Source organism: Catharus ustulatus, chromosome 10, assembly GCF_009819885.2.
Source record: "Catharus ustulatus isolate bCatUst1 chromosome 10, bCatUst1.pri.v2, whole genome shotgun sequence".
Taxonomy (NCBI): Eukaryota; Metazoa; Chordata; class Aves; order Passeriformes; family Turdidae; genus Catharus; species Catharus ustulatus.
Genome location: NC_046230.1, coordinates 23870456 through 23895271, shown reverse-complemented (window position 1 = coordinate 23895271; position 24816 = coordinate 23870456). Strand labels below are relative to the sequence as shown.

General features: G+C 40.5%; 1 protein-coding gene across 1 annotated transcript in view; it reads right to left on the bottom strand.

The window, feature by feature from the left end:
* Positions 1–4821: 4821 nt before the first annotated feature.
* Positions 4822–24816, bottom strand: part of SI (sucrase-isomaltase) — a 48298-nt gene continuing 28303 nt past the window's right edge. The window contains exons 26-48 of the mRNA XM_033068707.1: positions 24477–24683; positions 23120–23274; positions 21347–21515; positions 20386–20482; positions 19876–19988; positions 19664–19789; positions 18830–18958; positions 18619–18726; positions 18463–18525; positions 18085–18216; positions 17390–17474; positions 16353–16491; positions 13143–13276; positions 12201–12235; positions 11993–12109; positions 10656–10804; positions 10059–10143; positions 9913–9969; positions 9190–9314; positions 8897–8985; positions 7928–7977; positions 6549–6719; positions 4822–5340 (exon numbers count right to left, since the gene is read on the bottom strand). Coding sequence (XP_032924598.1) covers positions 5278–5340; positions 6549–6719; positions 7928–7977; positions 8897–8985; positions 9190–9314; positions 9913–9969; positions 10059–10143; positions 10656–10804; positions 11993–12109; positions 12201–12235; positions 13143–13276; positions 16353–16491; positions 17390–17474; positions 18085–18216; positions 18463–18525; positions 18619–18726; positions 18830–18958; positions 19664–19789; positions 19876–19988; positions 20386–20482; positions 21347–21515; positions 23120–23274; positions 24477–24683 — 2598 coding nt within the window. The 3' untranslated portion in view covers positions 4822–5277. The remainder of the gene's footprint in view (positions 5341–6548; positions 6720–7927; positions 7978–8896; positions 8986–9189; positions 9315–9912; positions 9970–10058; positions 10144–10655; positions 10805–11992; positions 12110–12200; positions 12236–13142; positions 13277–16352; positions 16492–17389; positions 17475–18084; positions 18217–18462; positions 18526–18618; positions 18727–18829; positions 18959–19663; positions 19790–19875; positions 19989–20385; positions 20483–21346; positions 21516–23119; positions 23275–24476; positions 24684–24816) is intronic.

The following is a 24816-nucleotide window of genomic DNA, read 5'->3' as shown; positions in this document are numbered from 1 at the left end:
CTGGTGGGTTTATCTGTGTAATTCCAGAGATTTCAGTGCTGGAATAAATCTGGGAGAATCCAGGCCCAAGGAATGCTCAGGAAATGCAGAGCTGCTCCTGCTGCTCAGGGTAGGATTTGCTTTTTGCTGGTCTTACTAAAACCAGTTTTATTTCTCTGTAAGAAAATATTTCCTTTCCATCTGGGATATGCCAGTGGGGTGGGATGTGGGATAAAAGGATATTTCCAAAGGAAAATTAAAAAAAAATAAAAAAGGAAAATCCACCTTTGGATGTGCCCCAAGCCTGCAAGTGGCACAGGATTTCTAAATCACTTCATAAAGTGAAATGGTTTGGGGACAAGGGGATTGATGAGAGTTTGTTTATCTGTGCACTCTGAGTGCAGAAATTCACTTCTCTCTTTGGAATTCATTTAGAAACAAGCACCAATAAGGAAGATTTTCCCCTGCATCACTCTGAAGCACCAAATCATTTAATGCAAGCACTTGAAATGAGGTAATTACATAATTTAGAACATTTGAAACCATACTAAAAAAAAAAAAAAAAAAAAAAAAGAGGAGAATTTAAACTATGACAGGATTTTTAACATTATTTTTGAAATTTATGCTGAGTTTTGAGTTTTTCTTTGATTTTGATTGTTTGTGCAACAACACATTCTCCCAGTGCTGAATTTGATTTAAAACTACACAAACATCTTCATTATTGTATTCCAGATCTCTGTGGTGCTTGCATTAAAAAAAAAACCAAAAGAACAAAGTGAAACCATCCCTGTGAACAACAAAAAAAAGTTATTTCAGCAAAGAGAAAATTTTATTTTGATTTCTGAGGTTATGCAAGAGCTCCAGGAGAAGTGGGACAAGGATAACAAGGAGGGGATCGATATCCAGAGTTCAAAGGTAGGCAGCTGATCAAAGGTTAAATACAAGAAAAGAAATTATTCCATTCAAGTTAAATATAGGACATTGTAACCCAAATAGGTGCTTGGCTTCAATTAAAACCCTTGGAAAAGGCTTTTGTGCTCAGGGGAAGTTCTCAAAGTCAGGCAAACTTTGTTTTTCTTGCTTGGAAAGATGTGTGGGAAGAGATTAGGGTCTCCAAAGGATGAGAAATTTCCATTTTCACTCCAAAATGTTTCTGTTTATAAAGGGCAGAGGGCAGAGGCAATGAGATCCATTTAGGATTGCAGAGGTAGCTTGGAAATGGTTCCTGTTCTGATGTAGGGATGGAATAGCAGAGCCTGGAAAAGCATTTTCTGCAGCCTGGTCACAGCTCAGAGCTCTGAGCAGAGCCAAAGGTGGCAGGAAAAATGGAAAAAGGAGAGCTGAGGGGGCCAGGAGTGCAGGGGGAGAGGGATTTCATGGAAGGAGTTGGAATATTGAGGAAGGAGGGGCTGCCTGGATGGAAAACAACAAAATTCCCTTCCCAGCATTTCTGCACTGGAGCATGGGTGGATAGAGATTGAATAGCACAGAGGAACTGCAGAGCAGGAAATTCTGTTTTTCTGTATTAGGGATTTTGTGTGGATCAAAACAGAGAGGAGAGGAGAGGAGGTTTTGTGTCTGTTGTCTTCAAGGCATGTCCAGAGTTGTGCTGTTCTAAGAAAAAAAAGTGTCACTACAGAGAACATTCATTAAATATTTATCTGACAGTGTCAACACTGATAAAAATGGCTTTTAATTTCTCATTAATCTGTTAAAATAATAAACAATAGAATTAAATCTTTTAGTGAAAGCAATTAGAAGAAGTTAGACTTGAAGCAGAGCCCAATTCTTTGCAGGTTTCCCTTTGCTGAATTTATTCAAACACATCCCAGTCTGTTACTCTCCAGTACATTCTAATTCAGGAGAAAATAACACAAAGCTGCCAATTCTGTCATTTTTAGGCAGCAGCTTTTTTAGATTCCACCCAAATCCAAAACTCCTCAGTCCTAGACTTTTATCCAATTATCAAAATTATCAGATCCCAACGTTGGACGGGGCTTGGAACAAAACGAGCTTTAAGTTCCCTCCCAACCCAAACCATTCCATGGTTCTACAAAAACCACTATGAGGATATTTGAGTCCATGGATTCAGGATATCCATTGGAAAGCTGTTCCCTCAACTCCTGATTTAATTCCAGCTGCTGGATTTTAATTCCAGTGGCTGTGTTTGGATTTGTGAATATTTCCTCTTTTACACAAAATATTCTTCCAGTTGTTCCCATGCTGGCAAAACCCCACAGATCTGAAGGGATCCTCTTGATCAGATTCTTTGCTCTTCTCCATCCCTCAAAACTCAGCAAATTGCCAATAATGTTTTTAACAGGTACTTTTTGGACATTCTGCTTAAATGTCACTTTTATTTGCCTTTTGTGCACTGGGCACTCAATGCAAATTGTACCCATTTTTAAAAAAAGCTGGAATATTTGAGTACCAGCTGCTTTCTGGCTGACCCTGAGTGTGGGTTTTATATCAGGGGGAGGAAATGGGACTCTACATGCACCCAAAAGGTCTCCTGAGATTATTAAAAGGGCCCCACTGGTCAGGGAGCATTTCTGAATCTCTTATTCCATAATTATTATAATGTGCACAATGCCTCATATGCATTAAACATTCAACTGAAATGACTCTGAATGTGAGAGCAACCATATAATAAAGGAAAAAAAACTCTGATTTTACATAACAGAATTTAAAATATTAAAAATGTAAGTGATACACATAGAGTATGTAAGTTATGCAGTTATGAATTATGTATGTAAATTATAACAGTACACACCAAATGTGTATTTAAACACTTAAACTTTCCACATGGGCTGATTTGAAGTGCATTGCATTGGATTAATTTTTAACATTTTACTTGCAAATAATCATAATTCAACAATTCATATTGCAATGGATTTGTGTGGGTAATTGGAAACACCACCAAGCTTGGCTGAACCCTTGGAATGACAGGAGATTGGTATTTCCAGGAAATGTGAACAGGAACTTCCAGCTCTGCATCATTTATCAAAGATTTCTTGGTTTACCTGAAAAAAAACCCCCAAAGTTCTTCAGCTGGGAGGACAAAAATCAAAAAAGTGGGGTTTTTTTTGTGGGGAGGAAAGAGGAGGAAAAGGTAGGAAATAGGAAAGGAAAAGAGAAAAAGGAAAAGAGAAAAAGGAAAAGAGAAAAAGGAAAAGGGAAAAAGGAAAATAGAAAAAGGAAAAGAGAAAAAGGAAAAGGAGAAAAAGGAAAAGAGAAAAAGGAAAATAGAAAAAGGTGCCAGTCTCTCCCTTTCCCAGCCCACCACGCTCCAGCTGTGCTGCCAGATGTTGCCATCCAGCTGCTCCTTCCAGCTCCAAGGAAAAATCCAATTATCTGTGCATGTGTGGCAGCTTCATTAGAAGAAGCACAGCCAAGTGTGACAGTTTTCTCTTTTCCATGAGTGGAATTGTAATTCCAGGGCCATCCATGGCTCTAGGGCAGCAACATCTGCTCCTGTTCCACACAGCTACCCCACCCAGTCACTCCCAAAATTTGGCTCCAGGAGGAGCCTTTTCAGGTCAGGGATCATTTGGGAACCCTTTGGAATGTCACTGATGGAATGAGAGCTGATTTTCCATCATTTCCTCCCCACACCAGTTAGCTGCCACAAAGGGGCATTTCTCTTCAGCTGCTGTCAAACCACAGGAGTTCCAACAAAGTTCCAAGAGCTCCAAAAAGTTAAGCTCAGAAAAATGGATTAGGAATGCAGAATTTTATGGCTCTTTGTGCCTTCAGTGAGGATTTTCTGGTGGGATGCACAGCAGGACTGTGTCAAATTCTGGGTGTTGGTATTTTACAAGTGTTGGAAAGTCAAACCATGAGGAGAGTTAAAAAATCCCATCCCAGCACGAGCAGGATGTTGAATTCTGGTGGAACCTTCCCCACTGCTCAGGATGATGGATTTTCCTGGGATTTCCTGCAAATTGGACACGTTGGGGCTGAGTCCAGGGGGGCTGAGGGGATGTGGGCTGGGACAGACCCCAAGGGAGCAACCCCAGGCGAGTTTGGAGCTGGGATTTCTCAGCCTGGGTGAGTTCCTCAGAAATTCTTGTCCTGGGAACTCAGTAAAACCTTCCCCTGGGGCTGAAACATGGGAGTCTCAATGCTGAGAAACAAACAGGAATGAGGTTCCCCAAATAAATAAGGAAAAAAAAAATTAAAGGGTCTCGAGCTGGAAAAAAAGCCAATAATAAGGTTCCCCAAATAAATAAGGAAAAAAAATTTTTTTGGAAGCCTTTGGCTGTCCCTAATGTTTCCAGTGTCAGGTGAGAGGTGCAGAAGGTTGGACAAGGTGGGAGGGAGTGGGTTGAAGGTTCTGTACCCCCTCAAAAGGGACAGCTCTTCCTCAGCTGGGCATTGCCAGCTCTGGAGAAACAGAAATTTCATTTGTCAAAATATAAAGTATGAAATGACTCCTAAATGATCATTTTCTTTGCCAACCTCATTATAATTTCACAGTGAAATCTCAATAAATTCCCCCCTATAACTGCATGATGAGATGTTGGCTGTTGAGTTTTGTACCCCAAAATTTTAAAGCAAAGAACAGTCACTGGAAATTGCCACTGCCTCCTGCAGCAGCTTATTCCCATCAAATTTAATTGTAAATATGTTTTCCCAGCCTCTTTAGTTCATATGCTGCACTCTTGGGATAAAAAAAGAGGTTTTAACATGAATTATTACTATTATGGTAAACACACAATTTTAGTGAAAGAAACAGAGACCAACATTCATTAATTAACCTTAAATTTTCGGGTTTAATTTTACAACTTCAGGTTAAAGCACGGGAAACACAAATCTGGCTGAAGTTATACACCCCCCCAACTTCAAATTATTTTTTCAAGTATCTCAATATTATATAGACCAACAGCTTGAAACATTATTTCATGCTAAATCAGTCATCTGAAAACATTTGCTTCTACTTTATCCAGCCTTAAATTCTTCTCCATAATAATGGCTTGCATGGGTGTAATTAAAATTAAGTTAAATATAGGCAAAATTATGGCTTCAAATCCAATTTTTTATAAAATTTATCAGATATGAAGTCAGACAAGAATCCTACTCTGAAAAAACAGAGTTTTTCCCTCCAGTTCTTGGCTTTGAAGGATGAACTTATCCTAAATTCCACTGCTGGAACAGGATTGCTTTGCACAAAATACCTGGCTGTGGACTGACTGTACTGGTGTAAGGGAAAAGTATTCAAGGTGACAAAAAACTTTGAAAATTGAACACTAGTTTTTAAAATCTGAGGAAAGGAGAGGTGTGGTGCTGATTTCCATTTCAGCTCCATCGCAGGGTGTAGCTCTGGCCCAGGCGCAGCTGGAGGCCGGTGATTGTCAGGAGCTGGGAATAAAACACAAAAATCACATTTAGGAACTGAGCCCTCGCCATCCAAGGTGTTTCTGTGTTCCTGAGAGAAAATAGCTCCTCATTTGGAACTGCAAGAATTTATTCCTCTTTTTTTCTACCTTTGTGTTGGTATCACAGTTTAAGCAGCACAGATTTGGGAGTCTGACCATGACTCTGATCCCTTCCTTCATTCAGCTTCTTTTACAGCTGAGCTTCCTTTTGTTTCAAAAATAAAAGAATTTTTTAAAAGCCAGCAAAACTTGGAATACACTGAAATTCAACAGTGCATGAGAATTTTTTTTTTCCCTCAAAAAGTCATCAGCAGAATCTCAGAGAATGCTCAGAGATGCTTTTGCTCCTGTCACACCTGCCAGGCTGCAAAGTGCTGAACAAAAAGTGGCATGAAATGGCATTAAAGAATCATTGCCTGATGATGTTGGTGGCATCTTTCTCAAATATGGTGCATTTTAAACATGGTAAATATAAAAATGTTTTAAATATGGTAAATATATAAAATATGGTAAATATGTTAATAAAATTTTAAAAATATACTAAATATATAGATATTTCAAATATGGTAAATACACAAATGCTTTAAATATGGTAAATATGCTAATTTTTTAAAATATACTAAATATATAGTTTTTTCAATATGGTAAATATACAAATATTTTAAAAACGCTAATATAAAAATTTTAAATATACTGAATGTATAGATATTTTAAATATTGTAAATATACAAATGCTTGCAGCATCTTCCTGAAATACAGTATATTTTAAATATGGTACATATAAAAATGTTTTAAATATGGTAAATATACTAATATAATTTTTTAAATGTACTAAATATATAGTTTTTTCAATATGGTAAATATACAAATATTTTAAGTATGCTAATATAAAAAAAATAAATATACTAAATGTATAGATGTTTTAAATATGGTAAATATACAAATATTTTAAATATGCTAATATAAAAATTTAAAATATTGTAAATATATAAATATTTAAAATATTGTAAATATATAATATTTTAAATATGGAAAATAAAATATTTAAAATATGTTAAATATCTAAATATTTTTAATGTTCTAAAAATATAATTATTTTAAATATGGTATCACAGCTGAATCTCCACAGGTTTAAGAGCACAAATGTGGGTGGGAAACATTTTTTTTTTAACTCTCCCAGCAGCATCTCACCTTCTTGTCCTGGTCATAGGCTGGGTGGTGGTTTGATGGGATCGTGGTCCCGTTCTGTGTCACTGTCACCCCAGTGACCGCAGTGGGCACCCCCAGCACTCTGATTTCAGTGAACATGAGGTTGTTTGGGTCAGTGTAATTCTGATGGGTAACTGTGATCTCCAAAACACCCTGAAAGGAAGAGGGAAAGACAAATATCAGAGGTTGGGATTAGGGCTGGGATGGAATTCCCAGCGCAGCTGTGGCTGCCCCTGGGTCCCTGGAGTGTCCAGGGCCAGGCTGGACAGGGCTGGGAGCACCTGGGACAGTGGCAGGAGGAGTCCCTGCCATGGAATGAGATGATTTTTAATGTCCCTCCCAATCCAAACCATGCTGTAATTTTATTAAGCCCACTTGAGCTTTTAATTGACTGCCTTCACTCCAGGGTTTTTTTAATCCAAATTTTTTCCTTAATACCTGTGTGTTATCTGTATATCAAATACTGAAAGCTTTTCTCCACTTTGTTAATCCTGGCTCTGCTGTGCCTTTCCTTGCTTGATGTGAGGAGTGAAGCAACAAGAAATTGTCAGCCTGGAATGGCAGCAGGAGCTGCAGGAGCTGCAGGAGCTGCAGGAGCTGCAGGAGCCCCAGCCTCACCCTCCAGGTGCTGCTCCAGCCCCTTCTCCTCCTGCTTTTTGCCCTCCCAGAACAGCTCCTGCCTCCCCAGCCCTCCCCTCTCATTCAGTTATTCTGATTTTAAGTAGATTTTGGATTTCTTTCCCCCACAAATGTGCTGTGACATAATTCCACATACTCAGTGCTCACAGGGTGAGTGGTTCTCAGTGCTGGTTGATTCAAGACCTCTTTAATTAGGCTTTTCCTTACTCGGTTTTTGTAAGAGCAGGGAAAGGTGCTTTTATTTTATAATCTCCTTACAACTGCAAATATTGAGTGTTAGCAAAACAAACTCCCTTCCTTAGCAATTAACACCCTTTTATTTGACAAAGACAGAATTAAATGAGAAGAAAGAACAGCGTGGATAAAATTAGAAGACATTGTGGCACGCTGGGAAATAATGAAATAAGAAAGTGTGTTTTCTCCCACAATAGAAAGAGCTTTTCTTTTAAGCCAAAAGTCCCTATAATTAGAGCTTAATTTATTTCCACATATTCCACTGGTTTGGTAAGAAGTGAAATCTGACTTTTGTACTCAACAATACTCTTCAGATTCACTCCTAAATTCATTCTTAACCAGTTTAATCACATTCCTTGTAGCCTGATCATCTGTGAGCACAATTTAATGTAAGCTTGGGATAAGTAGACAAATTAAAATATCCATAGCTAAAAATACAAAAATTCACCTGAAGTGACTATTAAATAAATGTGAGCTAATGTGATTACCTGATTAGCAGTAAATGTTGTCAACAAGTAAACACCATCTTCATATGCATCTGTTAAAAAGAAAGAATAAAAGAAATGGAATAAAATGTCTTTGCTATCCACCTTATTTAACACATTATCAAAATTTCTGCTCAAGGGTTGTGTCCATAGACAACTTACAAATATAAGGGTTGTATTTACATGTAAATAAAGAGAAGTTGAGTGCTATAGACATAAAATACTTCTGTATATAAATATGAAATGAGGATAAAAGGAGAACATTTTAGGGGTAAGAGATAAAAACAGCAAAGAAACAGCATGAGGAAGATCAGGGCAGTTTAGATGAGGAGAAAAACATTTCTGTTTCTCACTGCAGGGTCATTCCCCCATCCCCTTCCACTCCCTGTGCAGTTACAGGTGACCCCTGGAGCAGCCCCCAGGACACCAGCACAGCACATTCCTGCATTCCTGATGGGAATCTCCTCCTCATTACCAGGGTGGGGAGCACAAATGACAGCTCAGTGTCTCTTATCTGCAGACAATTTAAATTTGGCCGTGTGGAGGGGATTGGTGAGAGCTCTCACATGATCTGTGGTTAGGGTTCCCACAGGTTTGAGGAGGAATTTTTGTTATCTGCCTTGCCTCGGGCCCAGGGCAGGATTTCATTAAAACAATGTATTAATTCTATAAATCACAGCGTGGCGTGGCTTCAATCAGGAAGAATCCTGTTTCTGTAATGTTGGTCTGCAGGTTTAATTTCAGTTTTGCCTCTGAAGGTGAGTTCAGCTCTGTCCCCCAGAAATGGGGTGGCTTTGGCACAAGTCCATCCCTTCCCTCTGCTCCTCCTTGGACATCCCAGAGTTTGTTCCCTCTCCCCAGTTCACATCCTTGGGTTTGGGCTTTGAATATGCCCAGGGTGGAGCCTCCCTTGGTGGTATCCAGCCATTCTCACAGCAAAAATAAAAGGGTTTTAGGGAGAGAAGAACGTACCAATGCGAACCCCATCGTCCCAATAAAGGTGTCCTTCTGCATGCAGAGAATCATCCAGCGCCACCGTGAGTCCCATCGGGTTTTTCCGGCTGTGGAAACACAATTTTCTCTCCATTTCCTCAGCAAATCACATCCCATACTTCCCAAATAGTAATTCCTTTATAGAAAGTTGTATGCCACCCAAATGAACAGCCATCTTCCCATCCCACACTACCAAAGACCATTTGGGGAAAAAGAAAAAAAAAAAACCACCAAAAAGCCAAATAAAATTTAAAATTTTCACTTCTTCCTACCTGTAAGCAGTGGTATTAGCAGGTGTTTGCCAGGGCAGGATGTATCCACCTCGGATGTGCAGGTTGATGTGCTCCAAAGGAGCTGATAAAGTTTGGAATTGTCCCTTAAAGCCAGTATCTGTGTTCTATGCACAACAAAAAATAAGAGTTTTTACAGGGTTTTCCTTCAGAATGAAGTGATAATATTTCTCTAGACAGGTTAATTAGGAGTTGTTACTGCAGGAGTAATTATTAATTAAGACAAGCCTTGAAATTTTGGCTCTGTGAAAGCCTGGCCTGATGGGTGATGGCAGCTGAACCAAAGGGGCCAAGAGTCAAACCTGTGATGAATGAAGGGAGCTCTGATCCTGCTCTTCCCAGTTCCAAATCTTTTATTATTTTCCAGGAAAAATTATGCAGCTAAACCTGGTTTTATCTTTCATTATTAGAACATTCCATTACAAAACCTTCTTTCTGTGTATAATTTGAGGGTAACAAAAAGTGAAAAGAAGTCTAAATTAAAGGTATTACTTCACCTTTTAATTTATCATAACTCTGGTCATGTTATTATTCATTATTACAAAGGAATCGAGGATTTTTATTATTTCTTTGATCAGTTGAGTAGATTTTGTGTTTCCAAGAAATTATATTAAATGCAAATTAGGCAGGAGAGTGTTCCCACCTCCTTGTCTGTAAAAAGACAGAAAATATAAGTTTTAAAATACAACTTTTAGGATGACTTACTGTGTGATAATCATACCAGCGGGCATTGGGGAAATAAGCTCTCACAGTCCGATCATTCTGCAATTAAACACGCAAATTTTAGGCACCTCAAGTCAAAAAGTGAAGCTTAATTTAACTGAATTTAGTAATAAATGTTAAAAGCTCACCAGTTGCAGAACAGGGCTGATGAGCAGGGCAGGACCCCAGAGGAACTGTGCATCAATATTCCACGTTTCCCTGTCTTCCACAAACCTGTGGAAGGAGAGCCAGAGCTGAGCTTCCCCAAAGAATTCCTCCTTGAACACCCTCCTGTCACTAATTTCACCCACTCCATCTATATCTATTTCCTCGTTATGGCTGTTAATAATTCAGAGATCAATTAAAGGTCGCACAAAGATCCTGATGTGACACTCCTTAGAGAAATGCAGGTTAGTGCTTAGTTTTGGGGCTTTTGTCCCTTTCTTTGCTTTTGCTTTTCAGTACCTTGGGACAGCAAAACTCTGAAGGTCTTGTACTTATTATTTACAATAGTAAAATATTGGACAGACATTTTAATTTGAGCCACTGTTTTCTGAGTTTCTTTGAAAAAATCTAATCGTGACACACAAAAAACTTTGGTTTTTTCCCAGCCAAGACTTGTTTTGTTTTTTATTTATTGAAGGGGAAAATGATGTAACAAAAAGAGAATTCTGTTGTTAGGGGGTCATAGCTGGAGGAGTTTTATTTAGGAATTCTTGGTGAGGAGAGCAGGGGGTTGCACTTACTCGTGGAGAAGGGGACGCACCACGGTGCTGCCGTGGGCGTGGGCGTCGTGCAGCAAGGTGTAGAGATAAGGCAACAGGCTGTATCTGATGTTCAGCACATTCCTGGAAATATTATGGAAAGCTTCACCCCAGACAGCAGGATCTTGCCTCTGAAAGAGAAGAGTGTTGTTAGAGAAGCTGGGTTGGACTGCCTGAGAAAGCTCAAAGTCAACATAGCAATACAAGGAAATTTCTCCTCTGAAGCAGAGCATCTTCATTTATTAATTCTTCAACTCAGGAGCAAGTGAAAACCATGGCTGTCACTGTCAGCCTCAGGAGGGGAACTAGAAAAAGGAAAGCTGATAAAAACCCAGGGGGAGCACAGTAAAAATGTTGAATGCAGAGTGTCCCCAAGGTGTGGCACGTCCCAGGGTCCATCACCCTCCGCTCCCAGACTGGCAGCAAGAGCCCAGGCACCCAGCACTGGTGTCAGGAGAGCCTCAAATCTTTATTAAACGCATGGAACAATACCTTGGCAAATGGGGAAAGACTGGAAGCACCACGATAACCCTGAATCTGCATTTTGAAGGCTTGCACAGCCCTGTGGAAGGTGTGTGCCGCCAGATAAAGCAGCTGCCTTTGAAAAGGAGACTTTAATCCATTAGATATTTGCCATCTAAATAGCTCCACTCTGCTAGACCTGAAGCTTTCCCTGCAACACAAGTGCTGTTTCCCTTTTTAAAATTTTCCCAGTTATCTTGTTTTACAGCTTTCTCCACTCCAGTCCTTAGACTACATTTAGGCAATTATTTCCCTTTCCTTTTAGCAGAAATACAATATCTGATGGGGACAAACGTGCAGAGCACAGAAATTCCTGAGTCTCGCTCCAGCATCTTATTACACTGGCCCATTTTCTCGTTTGTTGTATAATTATGGGCAATTAGGGCTGAGAGCACCGGGGTCAGTTCTGTTTCTTGACGTGTGTTTGCCATAAAATCTCCATTTTAGCCCTGCTGTAGCTCATTGAAATCCAAATGGCACAGAGAGGAAAATGTGCAGAGCTGGATTCAGTGAAAGCAAAGTTAGAACTTGGTTTTTTTGAGTGTCCAAACCTCAGAGCAGCCCCTCTGTGGGCACAAAATCTCCCAGGTGATGGGGAGGCTCACAGCAGAGCCAGCATAGACATAATGACAATTTTCATTAGATAAAGAGCCAAAATTATTATTTTCTTTTCCATTTTACTTGGAGTGTACTTTTTTTTTATTTTGAGACAGGACAATTGTGCCTTGTTCTGGCTGGTTTTGCCTGTGTGTTGCAAAGGCTTGGCTGCTAAGAACTATTAAAAAATTGCAACTCACCCGTGTTCCTTTCCCATTGTGATTCCTTGAAAATGGGTAAAATGCACCCAGCTGCATCCAGCGGGCACACATCTCATACTCTGCATCTTGGAAGAAGCCGCAGATATCAGCTCCTGTCTGAAATTTTCAGAATAACCCAAATGGAAAACTGTATTATCATGTACAGCATCACGGTAATTAAATATAAGTTAATAACTCATTAGCTTACATAAGATACTCCAAAGAGACTGAACTCCATCATGCCTGAAAAGAGAAATAAATTGGAGTTACTGGCTGGGTTTTTTTACATTATGGTTACATAGATAATGTTGTTATACTACTGAATCAGAAGAGAAAAAACCAAATACAAGCCCCATAGTTTCTCTAATGTGTTGTGTTTTACTGCCACAGAAGGAGATGGGATGTGAGAGGACAAGAGCAAAGAAAAAAATAAGTGGCAGAACACAGGGCATGGAAAGGTCTGGTCCCAAGGGAGTTGAAGGAATTCCCAGCACCTGGTACAGAAAGAAATAGGAAGAAAAAGTAAAAAAGGAATTGACCCCAAATTCTGGTTGCTGAAAGAGATTTTTTCAGCTAAAAAATCACAGGAATACAAAAGAACAAGGAGATGGAGGAGAATCAAAGCCAGGTTGGACAATGCCTGGAGGAATCTGGTATGTGGAAGGTTCCTCTGCCACGGCAGGGGTGGAACTGGATGGGCTTGAAGGTCCTGTGGAGGGGGTGACAGCTGGCCTGTAAGCCAAACTGAGTTAGCAGAAGAAACAGCAGTTGGTGAGTTCTGAATGTATGCATAGCAAGGAAGAAGATTAAAAAAGATAGATGAAGGATTTCTATAGTTAAACTAAGTGCATATGTAAATGTGTGTATGTGCCTTATTAACTTCTGCAAAACTTTTGCCAAATATATTGATGCTAATTGCTTTGCACCAATGAATATAACAATTTATTGTGATGTAGTCAATGACTTAAGATCACACTTTGTGAAAAGTATATAAACTGGAGAACACACAGAATAAAGATTCCCCATTGTTATTCTGTCCAAGTGTGCCTGAGTATGTTATGTCCATCCAACAGTGACCAGGTCCCTCCCAACCCAAACCATTCCATTATTCAGTGATACCAGGGCTGCAAACCCTTTTCCTGGCACGTACCAATGATAGATTTGTGCATCTGGTCCCAGGCTGCAGTGTTGTCCCCCAGCCAGTGCCCTGCCCATTTCCCGCTGCTGGGGTACGTGGAGCGGGTGATGACGATGCCGCGCTCCTTGGTGGCCTCCTGCAGAGCCCTGCAGTGGAAACAGGCACACAAACAAGTTACAGGAGAAACACTGCACGAGGATTTATGGCATAAGAGCCTCTGGAAAGAAATAGATGGGTTTGTATTATCACAGTGAAGGGCTGCATCATATACATCCAACACATTCGTGATTTTTATGGCGATTCAATATGATCCAGACACAATCCCAGCAAAGCTGGCCAGCCTGCAGCTGCAAAGAGAACTGCCAAACAAGGAGGGATTAAAAAGGAGTTTTCCAGCTCAGGCTAAGTTCTCTGTGGGAAAAAGGAACGTAGCAAAACTTTTCTAAGGGCTCCACAATGTGTGTGAGGCCACGTCGTTCCTTACTTGAAGTACCCAAAACCTTGAGAAAACAGTTGGAAATAATTTAACAAAACTCAAAGCAAAAGGCTCACAAGAATGAACTTTTGGACCTCTCAGGATAAGTTTAGTTGACTAAAAGGTGCTGAAATAAATAAATAAATAAATAAATAAATAATAAATAAATAAATAAATAAATAAATCAGGGATTTGTAGTCCCTTCTGAAAGGCCAAGGCAACAGAATATCAATATGAATATTAGTCAGAAAATCACCCTGATTAAATCCCACTGCTCTCCAATGTGAGCATCACCATAATTGCTTAAACTGCTCCTTCAATAAGGCACCATTTCCTTATTTTTCTATAGGATTTGCAGCTTTAGTGACACCATAATTACAGCAAAGACACACAAGTCACTTCAATTACCACAGCAATTAAACCAGACTAATGTGCCACAATTATTTCCTCCAAGACAAACAGTAACTTTGCTAGGATCCTTTATTCCTGTATAAGATGCCATCCAGCATTTCCAGCCTCTGTTTGCTTTCCCTGTGTCAATAATGCTTTGGAAATGGCAGCTAAAATTTCAGGAGTGAAGACAGCAAATGTCACGTGTAGAACTGCTCAAGACCTGAGTGTTCTGTGGCTGGAGGCTCAGGCCTGCAGCTCCATTGCTCTCTCCATGAAAAACAATTATTCAGGTCACAAAGGCTTAATTTACCTCCAAACAGTTCCTGCATTCACTAATAAGGACTCTGGCTATGCAAAAACCTCATTACAAAAGAACAGCATCAAGGCAATATCCCTGTTTTTGTGTCTAATAGTTGGAGAACTGAAATGACACCAGGTTACATAAAATGTTGATGTTCACTTTTCAGTTACAGTCTTTTGTGTGTTTTGTGCGCAAATAATCTTTCTGTTCGGATGGTTTAGTACCAAAATAAATTATTGCATGTCTTCAGTTTCACAAGTACCCCTCCAGTTACTGCCAGAAAATAAATTTGATACTGAAATATATGTGTATATATATTTTGTAGATAACATTTGCTCTAAATTTCCAGGGTGAGAATATCTGTGAGATTTATCGCAGTGATTTCTGTTGCAGTGCCTCACAAAAAGAGAGGAGAATATTTCAGTTCGTACTTAAAACACAGAAACTATGGCAATATTCCTTTTCCTATCAAATTCTTGTCTGCTCCACTGCGTTTGCACAGAAAGGTTTTGGTGGCTCCAGTGAGAAACTTCTGAAGCTTCCTCCTTTCTGACAGAGCCAAGAGGAACCTGCCCCTGGCTGAGCCCATCAGCAGCACTTGGGGATAACAGGAACAGGAAAGGGAAAATGCTGCTCCCAAGAGCAGCTGGAGAGAGGGGTGAGGGATGTGGGAGCACAGCCCTGCAGACCCCAGGCTGGTGCAGAGGGGTCAGGAGATGCTCCAGGTGCTGGGGCTGGGCTTTCCCTGCTGCACAGGGAGCAAAAATCCACCTGGAGGAGCCCACACCTGAGCAGGGGGATGCCCAAAGCTGTGATCCCTGTGCTGGATCCTGGCAGGAGCCCTGCAGAGAGGGGGAGGGAGGAATGATGGACTAACTGCAACCCCTGCTCCATGTTCCCTCTGCCTCTGCTGGGAGCAGGGAGAAAACAGGGAATGAATGAGGCAAAAAGTGAACACTTGGGGGAATTAAGATTTGGGTTTAATTGTCATTATCCCCTCTGATTTGAATGTAAATTAAACTGATCTCCACAGCTGTTTTGCCCTGACAGTAGCTGGTGAGTGGTCTCTCCCTGTCCTTATCTCAGTCCATTATTTTTTTGTTTGTACTTTTCCTGCTCTTCCCAGCTGAGGAGGGGAGATTTGGAGGACTTTTGGTGGGCACCACATTTTGTGATGATCAAATCCCATCAGGCTGGGCTGGCAGCACAGGGATCAGACATTCATTCCCTCCTGTCCCTGCCTTGTCTGGCACTCTGCCTATGGAGCATCCTCTCCCAAATGCAACCTGCCTTGATATTTTCTCTCCTTATGGCAATATCCAAGTTACCAAGGGTCGTTGAGAGCTGTACAGAAATCTGCTCCTTGCTCACTGGCTGAGCTGTAAATGAAAGAGCCCAGCTCTGTTATCAGGAGATCGGGCGTTATCTAAAGCAGCCTGGGGACAATTCCGAGGGACAGATAATGACATTGGCCTTGGAACTGGGAAAGGAAATGCTTCAAAGTGCTCACACTTTGCATTTTAAAAGTCACCATTCCCCCTTTTCACTTCATTTTAAATAGAGAACATGATGGAGTCCTTCCGGAATCCGATTGAAAAACTGCCTTAATTTTCCCTCACTGGATGTAAACCAGGCAAGCCCAGCAACACCAGAAACAAGAAGTACGTGGTGTTTTAATTACAGTAATTATGGGCAGAAGGGATTTATTGCAGTGGAACCATGGAAGCACAGGCTCAGCTCAGCCCTGCACACACCCTCCTTCTCCTGCAGCTCTGCTCCCACCACCCTTCCTGCAGTCAGGATTTCCCTGACTGGAATAACTCCAGTTATAACTCCAGCACCTGCCCAGCCCTTGGAGCATCCAACTCCTCTTGGATTGGATTGAAAAACCAGATTTTCACAAGAGATTTTTTTTCCTCCTCACCATAGTGAAGAGAAAGATCGCTCAAGAGTCTTAAATCAACCAGTGGAAGTTTTGACCCTGGGAATGTGGACATGGAATATCCACATGGAATGCATTTTGGAGGCAGCATGGAATATGCAAAGCACTTACTCCAGGGTGATTTTGGTTTGGGACCATCCATAAAGGTTATGGACATCGTAGTGTCTGAGCGGGGTCCCGTCTGGGAGGCGCTGCTCAGCTTCCATGCACGGAGATTTGAAGGCTAATCCCTCTGACCTAGATCCCAATTCTTGTGGAAAGGGAAGAAATATTTATTATTAATAACAAGCATGTATTAATCACTTGAGTTACTTTTTTCTTAATTTTCATAATCTGTTAGGCATTCTGTCTCTTTATACTGTTACTTATTTATTTATAGTTATAAAAATAGCATTTCCAAAATGGAATATTTCCAGTATTCCTATGCAGGTATCTGTGAATGTTTTAATAGTTCATTTACAGATGCTTATACTACAGAGGCTCAAAGAATAAAGAGAGTATACCAGAAAATATCTCAAATCTTTTTAAACAGTCACACTAACCCCATAAACAGAAAAATGGGTGTGGTGGGGGTATGATCTGTGTCTGAATATTAATTTCCTGGAAATTCCTGAGAGACCACTCATGAAACCTGAATACAACAGTAAGCAGCGAGAGTATGCTAATAAACCATTAATAAATAATTCCTAATTAGTACTACACTACACCAGTACTTCAGGAAAGCTGAGCTAAGAAAGCGAAGCATTTCAAGCATTTGACTGCTCACATAAATGGTAATGAGAGGAGACACATGGATATTTTCTAAATATTTAATTAATTGCATTATTCATCTGAGAAAACCGCAAAACAGAGAGCTCAATTCTCTGCCATGCCTCAAGCAAAGCACTTAGGCACAAAATAGGGATCAAAATCCATATGCAGCAAGGAGCTGGAAAGAACTTCACTTTTACAAAGTGCTGCACAGCTCCTGCTGAAACATCTGGGCTTGCAGTGTGCCCATAATCTCAGGAATAAAGGGTCACGTTCAGTGAGGAGCTGTGGGTTTATAAACCCGTCTTTATTTTGGCTTTTATGCCTTATATACCGGATAAGAATTTATGTAGGAACCAGAAAAACCTAAAACTGTTTTAAGGAGGGATCAGACTTACGAGGCATGTAGGGGGGATTATTTAGCAAGTCATCCTTGCAGCCTCTTGTGGAGCCCTTTATAAAAGATGCTGGTTCATTCATGTCCTAAAAACACAGAGCAAAACCCCTTGGTTTGCCACAGAACACCACAAATTCTGAATTACACACAAACAGCATCACAGGACTCCTCAGGAGCCCCTGCAGCTGGACATCCCATATTCCTTCCATAAAGGGGCTGACAAAAAGGCAGGAAAAGGACTTTCCATGAGGGCATGGAGTGACAGAAAAAGGCTTTGAGCTGAAGGAGGGCAAGATTGGATGGGATATTGGGAAGGAATTGTTCTCTGGGAGGGTGGAGAGGGCTGGCACAGGGTGCCCAGAGCAGCTGGGGCTGCCCCTGGATCCCTGGAAGTGTCCAAGGCCAGGCTGGACAGGGCTTGGAGCAGCCTGGGACAGTGAGAGGTGTCCCTGCCATGGCAGAGGGTGGGAATAGAAGATTTTTAAGATCTCTTCCAACCCAGACTATATTGTGATTCAACAATTCTTTGTTTCAAGGGAAACAACCTCCAAGATTGTCAAGTCCAACATTTCCTTGATGGGAATTTAACACAGTCTGCTTCTGCCTAATTCCAGATACTGGGAATGAGGAATTGGCACCCTCTCCACCAGTGTCAGGCAGAGAAAAACAGAAATCAGATGCATTTCCCACACTTACAATCCACAGGCCATCAAACTTGAGGCTTTTTGAGGCGGTGGGATTGTTGTAGACCTCCAGGATTTCATTCTTCCACCACTCCAATGTGGAATTGCGGAAGAAGTCTGGGAAAGCACAATGTGCTCCAAATTTCTGTAAAAACAGGAGGAAAACAAGACAGATAAGGGGATTGAATAGCTAAAATTCTGCAATTTAAAAAAAATATAATGAAAAGAAGAAATAAAATAATTGCTTGTTCACTAAAGTTTTTGGCTTCTAGGAAGGCTTAACCAGTTTCTGTAACTTATTCCTGCCATGAGATTTATCAGTGAGTTTGCTGCTATTTTAATTGATTCATGTCTATATTTGAGTCCAGAATCAAGCTATGTCAGTATTTACCTCTACTAGTTCGTCAAAGGGCAGTGACTCATCAACTTCAACATTGGGAAGAAATGGCCAGACCTAATAGGACAAAGAATAAAATAATCAAACCTCAGTAAATACAAACTGAGCATCAACAACACACAGGCTTAAATACTCAGCCCTGGACAGTACCTTGTTGTACAAAATTTCATTGGTATCAGGCCATTTTATGAAGACATCCTTTTCCACACCTCTGGAGAAGGCAAGATAATTGGTTTCATTCCCAGAAATGGCTGGATCCTACAATAAGAAACACTTTTACCTTATGCTCAAAACTCACATTGAATGTATTTTCCATTTTGTCATGCTATATTGGAATTTAAAAATGATATTCCAGACTGACCAGGATAATGATAAATCTCATTCCTTCTGCTTTGATTTTGTTGATCAGAGCCGGTAATCCAGAAAAATTTGGGGAAAGTGTGAAGTCCAGGTTCCTTTCCATGTAGTCAATATCTGTATATTGGACATCCTAAAGTTAAAAAAAACCCCAATTAGTTTTAAATTATTTCCTACCCCTTTTTACCCAATATTGAAAATTGGCAAAAAATAAGTAAAATATGGAACTTCTAATGTGTAAAGTTGGAAGGAGTGACAACTTCAGGCTAAAGTTGTTAAATAAATATTACATAATCCATGAGCAGGTCCAAAACAAAATAAACCTTTCACTGCTGCATCTAAACTGAGGGGAGAAATTGATACAAAATAGAGAAAAAAATGGATTTTTCCTTAGGTATGTACACAGAGACTGCACCTGTATTTCCACACTTATAGGGAAACATTGGAAATAGTTGCTCTCTATTGAAACATTGATATTATTATATTTAAAATGAAGCCACATTCAAATTATAGCATAATTCTGTTAAATCTAGGTGCTATTCCTACTAGCCCAACAACAACCTGGGCCAAATCTCAGCTGACTTGACACAGAGTATTTTGGCAATGAAATTATGCTGCTCCATATTTTTCCCCTGCTGGTTTTTCTTAATCACTCCTCCTTCCTGTCATGTGAATAATAAAGAAAATTAAGCAGCTTTTAACACAGCCCATAGACCGTGGCACAAAACCTTTTTTAGCTCTATCGGGTTTTTTTTTGTTGGTTGCTGTTTTATTGTTTAAATAGATTTAGGCAATGCTAGGAGGCCAAAAGATGGAATGTTATTTGCTCCCAACGTACGTAGGGAATCTGAGCTGCCTTCATCTCCTCCACGAGCTGGGAGACCTCCGCGTCGTTGGCGTAGCCGTAGCGGCACAGCTGGAACCCCAAGGACCAGTAGGCTGGCATGACTGGGCGCCCAACCAGCTGAAAAAAGGAAAAGGTGCTGGTGGTGAGGAGGGGAAGAGAAGCCAAACCAGCCCATCAAAGCCCAGTGTTCTCCAGGATCCTACTTCAGTGTATTCCTGAACCACGAGCTCGGGCGTCGGGCCCAGGACCATGTAGAAGTCGAGGATTCCTCCGGTGGTGCGGTAGGTCAGGGCAGGGGTGGGCTGGAAAGTCACATCTGGAAAGGGAAGGAAGGGAGAAAAGGGTGCCTGGGTTTGCCACCAGTGCCAAACACTGACTGTGAAAATGGAACGTGTGGAGGAGGTTGGAGGGAGACAGTTTGTAAAGGGCTAGAGGGGCTGGACAAGGGGCAATGGCTTCAAACTGACAGAGAGGAAGCTCAGATGGGATATTGGGAAGGAATTGTTCCCTGGGAGGGTGGGGATGGAATTCCCAGAGCAGCTGTGGCTGTCCCTGGATCCCTGGAAGTGTCCAAGGCCAGGCTGGATGGGGTTTGGAGCAGCCTGGGACAGTGGGAGCTGTTCCTGCAGGGGGCTGGAACAGGATGAGCTTTAATGACCCTTCCACCCCAGACCATTTAATGATTTCATGAGATAAAGTGAAGGTTTTCTTACCCATTGCATTGCTGTTAAGCAAGAGAACTCCGTGGGCATTGCCATCTTCTTCAAGGGCCATATAAAACGGCTGAAAACCATAGGAATTCAACTTGTACTGAAAATAAAATACAATACTTTTTACTGGGGAAACATTGCACACATTTGCTTATTAACATTTGGTAATAAATTTAATAAAAGAAAAGACAATTGCCAAACATAGCAAATAAACTTTAAATTTATACACATAAACCCTACCTAACCCCAAAACAGTAGGTCACTTAAACTTCACAATTTGGCTTGTCCAGACTGCTCAGGCTGGAAGGAAAGCAAAGGTATTGCTGCACTTAAATGTCACAAATGAGAAGGTGCTTCCTCAGGACAAAAATTTCCCTGCTTTGCCAACAGAACCAGGTGTCTACATGTTCATGAGGTGCTGGTGACATTACATTTAATTTTCTCAAAATGTGTTCCAGGCTGAACTGGAAGTTAGAGCTATAATTAGCTGCTGCTATTCCATTGGCCGTTCCCTGATAATTGGAAATTTGCTATCTTGTAGGAAATAAGAAAAATAAACAGAGATAAGATTTCTGCTTTACCTGTGTAAGTACTAAATTAATCCCCAACAACAGGAATTGTTCTGACTCATGTCTAATTTTCAAAACAATGAGCTGAGAAGAATTAAAAAAAAAGGAGGAACGTGCTGTTACTCCTAAACCATGTGTCACCTTCCAACATCTGACTGAGGGCCTGAGCTCCCCACATTGTTCCTGCAGGTCACAAATAAAGGATTTACAGAAAACTTTTGCCATGGAGACACCATCTAATTTTTAAACTGATAAATGTGGTCAGAGCCAGTTCACAGTAACAGCAGACATTCACTGCATTTTAATATTTTAACGTATTTTAATCCATTTCTGCAGCCAGTGGTTAAAAAAAAAAAAAAAAAAAAATCAAATTTTTTTCTTCTTTGCCTACTTACACCTGGAGGCTGGTCCCTGGAGAACATCCCCCAGGTGTGCCAGTTCATGTCCTGTCGGAAGGTGGGGTGCTCGTTTTCCCCAAATCCGTAGATGTACTGGGATGGCAAGCGGGTGGAAATCTGGATGAACATGTCACTGAAGGTGAAGGTGCGCAGGTCTGAGCTCCAGCTGGAGTGGGGAGAGGAGAGGAGAGGGAAAATAAGAACAGAGCATCCTCAGGGCTGTGTTTCTGTCAGACACTTCCTTCTGGGCCACTCTTTTTTTCTCTGGAAATCTCACTTTTCAGTAAAAGTGGGCAAAAACTGTTGTGGCTGTCAAGGAAAGTTAAAGGACACGAAATGGGGGTGTGTGAGAATTGCTGAGGGGTTTAGGGACACCACGTTCTCTGTGTCTCTCAGAGAGGAATTGTGCACTGCAAGCTGTGTCATATTTTAGCAATTTAGTGAGAAAATGCATCTCAGCACACTGCAATCCTATTTTCCTCCCAGACCAAGCACTGGAGCCACATGGAATGTAGTAAATAAAATGGAATGTAGTAAATAAAGTGCTTTCTACAGTTCACTGAACTTTCTCTGCAGATTACACTAAAATTGCATTCACAGGTCACATTTATTATAAATCAGCACCTTTCTAGTTAGAAATCAAACTGCAGCCTGATGGTCTCTGCCAGAGAATTTCATTGCTCCAGAAGCTTCAATTGCAGGTTGAATTGTTATTCTGCTTGGCAAAAGGGAACTTGACTTGCAATTAAGTTTTGAGTACTTTAAAAAATTAAATAAAATTGGTTTTTTTTAATAAAAAACATAACACACTCAACTGTTCTCTGTTTTCTAACTCTGAATTAATCAAGGAGAAATGAATCTCATCTGTCATGTTACCAAAACCCATCTCAAGTTAGTTGGGACACTGCTTCCTTCTATTATTTTTCCCTAACCATTCCCCAAAAGTGACCCAAAGGGCCAATCATTAATGAGCAGTGTTGTGGCCACCTAAGGAATATTTTTAGGAAGCATGGAAAATCTCTGTGCCTCCCAGAAATTTGGGAGCTGCCAGTGTTCTTTACTCCAACACGTACACAGAGAGAAGGTTTGGTGTGAAAAAAAACTAATAAAAATGCATGAAATAAAATTGTTAAAACACAGAAATCTGGTTTTTCTGAGCTTTTTGTGCTTTCTGGCACTGACCTCCAGGAGAACACTGTTTTTGGCTTGAGGCCTTGGAGAAGGCTCCAAATTTGAATGATGGAGTTAAAATCATGGGTGTGTAGTTAAACACAAATGTGTGATTTCACATGGTAAAGGGTTTGGAATTTGGCATTTTTAGAATATAGTAATAGGTATGGGACAAGATGGAAGATTTTGGGTGTTGTCTCCTTTCTGTGCTCTTCCTTCTTCTCCATGATTTCAGGCAGTGTTTGGTTGGACAGTCAGTGCTGCTCTGCAGGTCACAGGAGTTTGGTTATTGGATCAAAAGTATAAATAATAAAGGTGTTAGTCCTTTTTTGGACTGTTTAGCTTTAAAACACCTTGTAGCTGGCTGGATTCAGCTCCATTTTGCTCACTTTTAGCTGGTAGCTGGAAGTGTTGCAGAACTCTGTACATTAAATAAGATTTAACAAACAACCAATCCCGAACACGAAAAATTCGTGTTTTTAATCCTGACTCTGAGAGAAGAGAGAAGAAAACTAAGACAAGGCACTGACTGGGTGGTGCAGTTGTAGTGTTTAGATAAAACAATAAATAAATGAATAAGAAAGGGTGGCGGTGGCTCACATGAGCGTGCCCGTGCTCCTGCGGCGGATCTGGATCCCGAAGGGCTGTTCCTGCAGCGTGACCTCGTAGAGCCGGTCCTGGCTGGAGCCCGAGGGGGAGCTGGGCAGGTTCAGGGGCACCGGCACCTCGTACCGGGGGTTTTGGTAATCATAGATCTGGGGAAAAAATCGGTTCAGTGAAACGAGCCATCTCTTTGAAATCTGGTTCTAAGTTTTAAAACATTCGCTGTGGTATTCTCATTCAAATGCGTATTCTTGAACCAGTTCTTCCACAGGATTTTGTTTTGAGGGGAAGAGAATCCCAACCAACAAACCTTAAAGATTTATTTTGGATCAGGAATGGCTTGCCTAATTGTCTAGTAATCATAGATCTGGGGACAAAAATTGGTTCAATTAAACAAGTCAGCTCTTTGAAATCTGGATCTAAGTTTTAAAACATTCACTGTCGTTTTTCCATTCAAATGCGTATTCTTGAAGCAGTTCTTCCACAGGATTTTGTTTTGGAGGGAAGAGAATCCCAACCAACAAACCTTAAAGATTTATTTTGGATCAGGAATGGCTTGCCTAATTATCTAGTAATCATAGATCTGGGGACAAAAATCGGTTCAGTGAAACAAGCCAGTTCTTTGAAATCTGGATCTAAGTTTTAAAACATTTGCTGTGGTTTTTTCATTCAAATGCGTATTCTTGAACCAGTTATTTCACAGAATTTTGTTTTGGGGGGAAGAGAATCCCAACCAACAAAGCTTAAAGATTTATTTTGGATCAGGAATGGCTCGTCTGATTATCTACATAAATTTAAAGAACACACTTATATTTAAAATATAAGTGTATATACTTTGCAAGTGTGATAAATAATGTTCTACTTCATCTTTTACTCAACTTTTAGGATTCTTTTTCAGGTTTTCTGTATTTTGAAAGCTCATAAAAGTTCATTTTTGATGTCTGACCACTTAGCTAATATTATTAAACACATGGCAATAAATTACAATTAAACAACAGTGCATGGAGAATTTTAGAACAGAAGTGCAATGATGGATGTAAAAATAAATTGTAGAGTTGTGAGAGCACTTATAGATAAATTTACCTGAATATTAACAAAATGCTTTCAGTTTCAAAGTTCCTGATTGGCATTATACCCATATAACATTATACCTTTGATTCATGCAATTTCTTTGTAAAATTGAGTGCTAGAATTCTAGGATTAAAAAAAAAAGATGAAAGCTAGGAGCAATAATAATTAGCTAGGAGAAACATATTTACACGAGGCTGCTTCTGTCTGAAATATAAATTTGGCTATAAAAAGCCCTTTGAATTTCCATAAATAAAACATTTGAGGAATTCTGGGATGGAGTTACCTTAAACTGCAGCATGTTGTTGAGGTGATATTTCACCTCCAGGCGCAGGGTGCTGATGAGGGCAGTGGAATTCTCGTTAGCTCTGACCTTGGAGCTGTCCACACTGAGGGTGGCTTCGATTCCAGAGCTGGAATAACTGACATTCTCTACGGAGTAAGGATTGCTGGAGGTGTAAAAGCAGGCAGGGACAGCCGAATTTTCTGCCAGCTGGTGCAGACAGAAAGGAGTTTCAGGTTAGAAGTCAGCTGGAATTTTTATTAGATATTAGCAAAACCCTGTTTTTTATCAGGTCTGTGTCAAAAGTAGAATTTGGGGGGGAAATTAATGGAATTCTGAATAA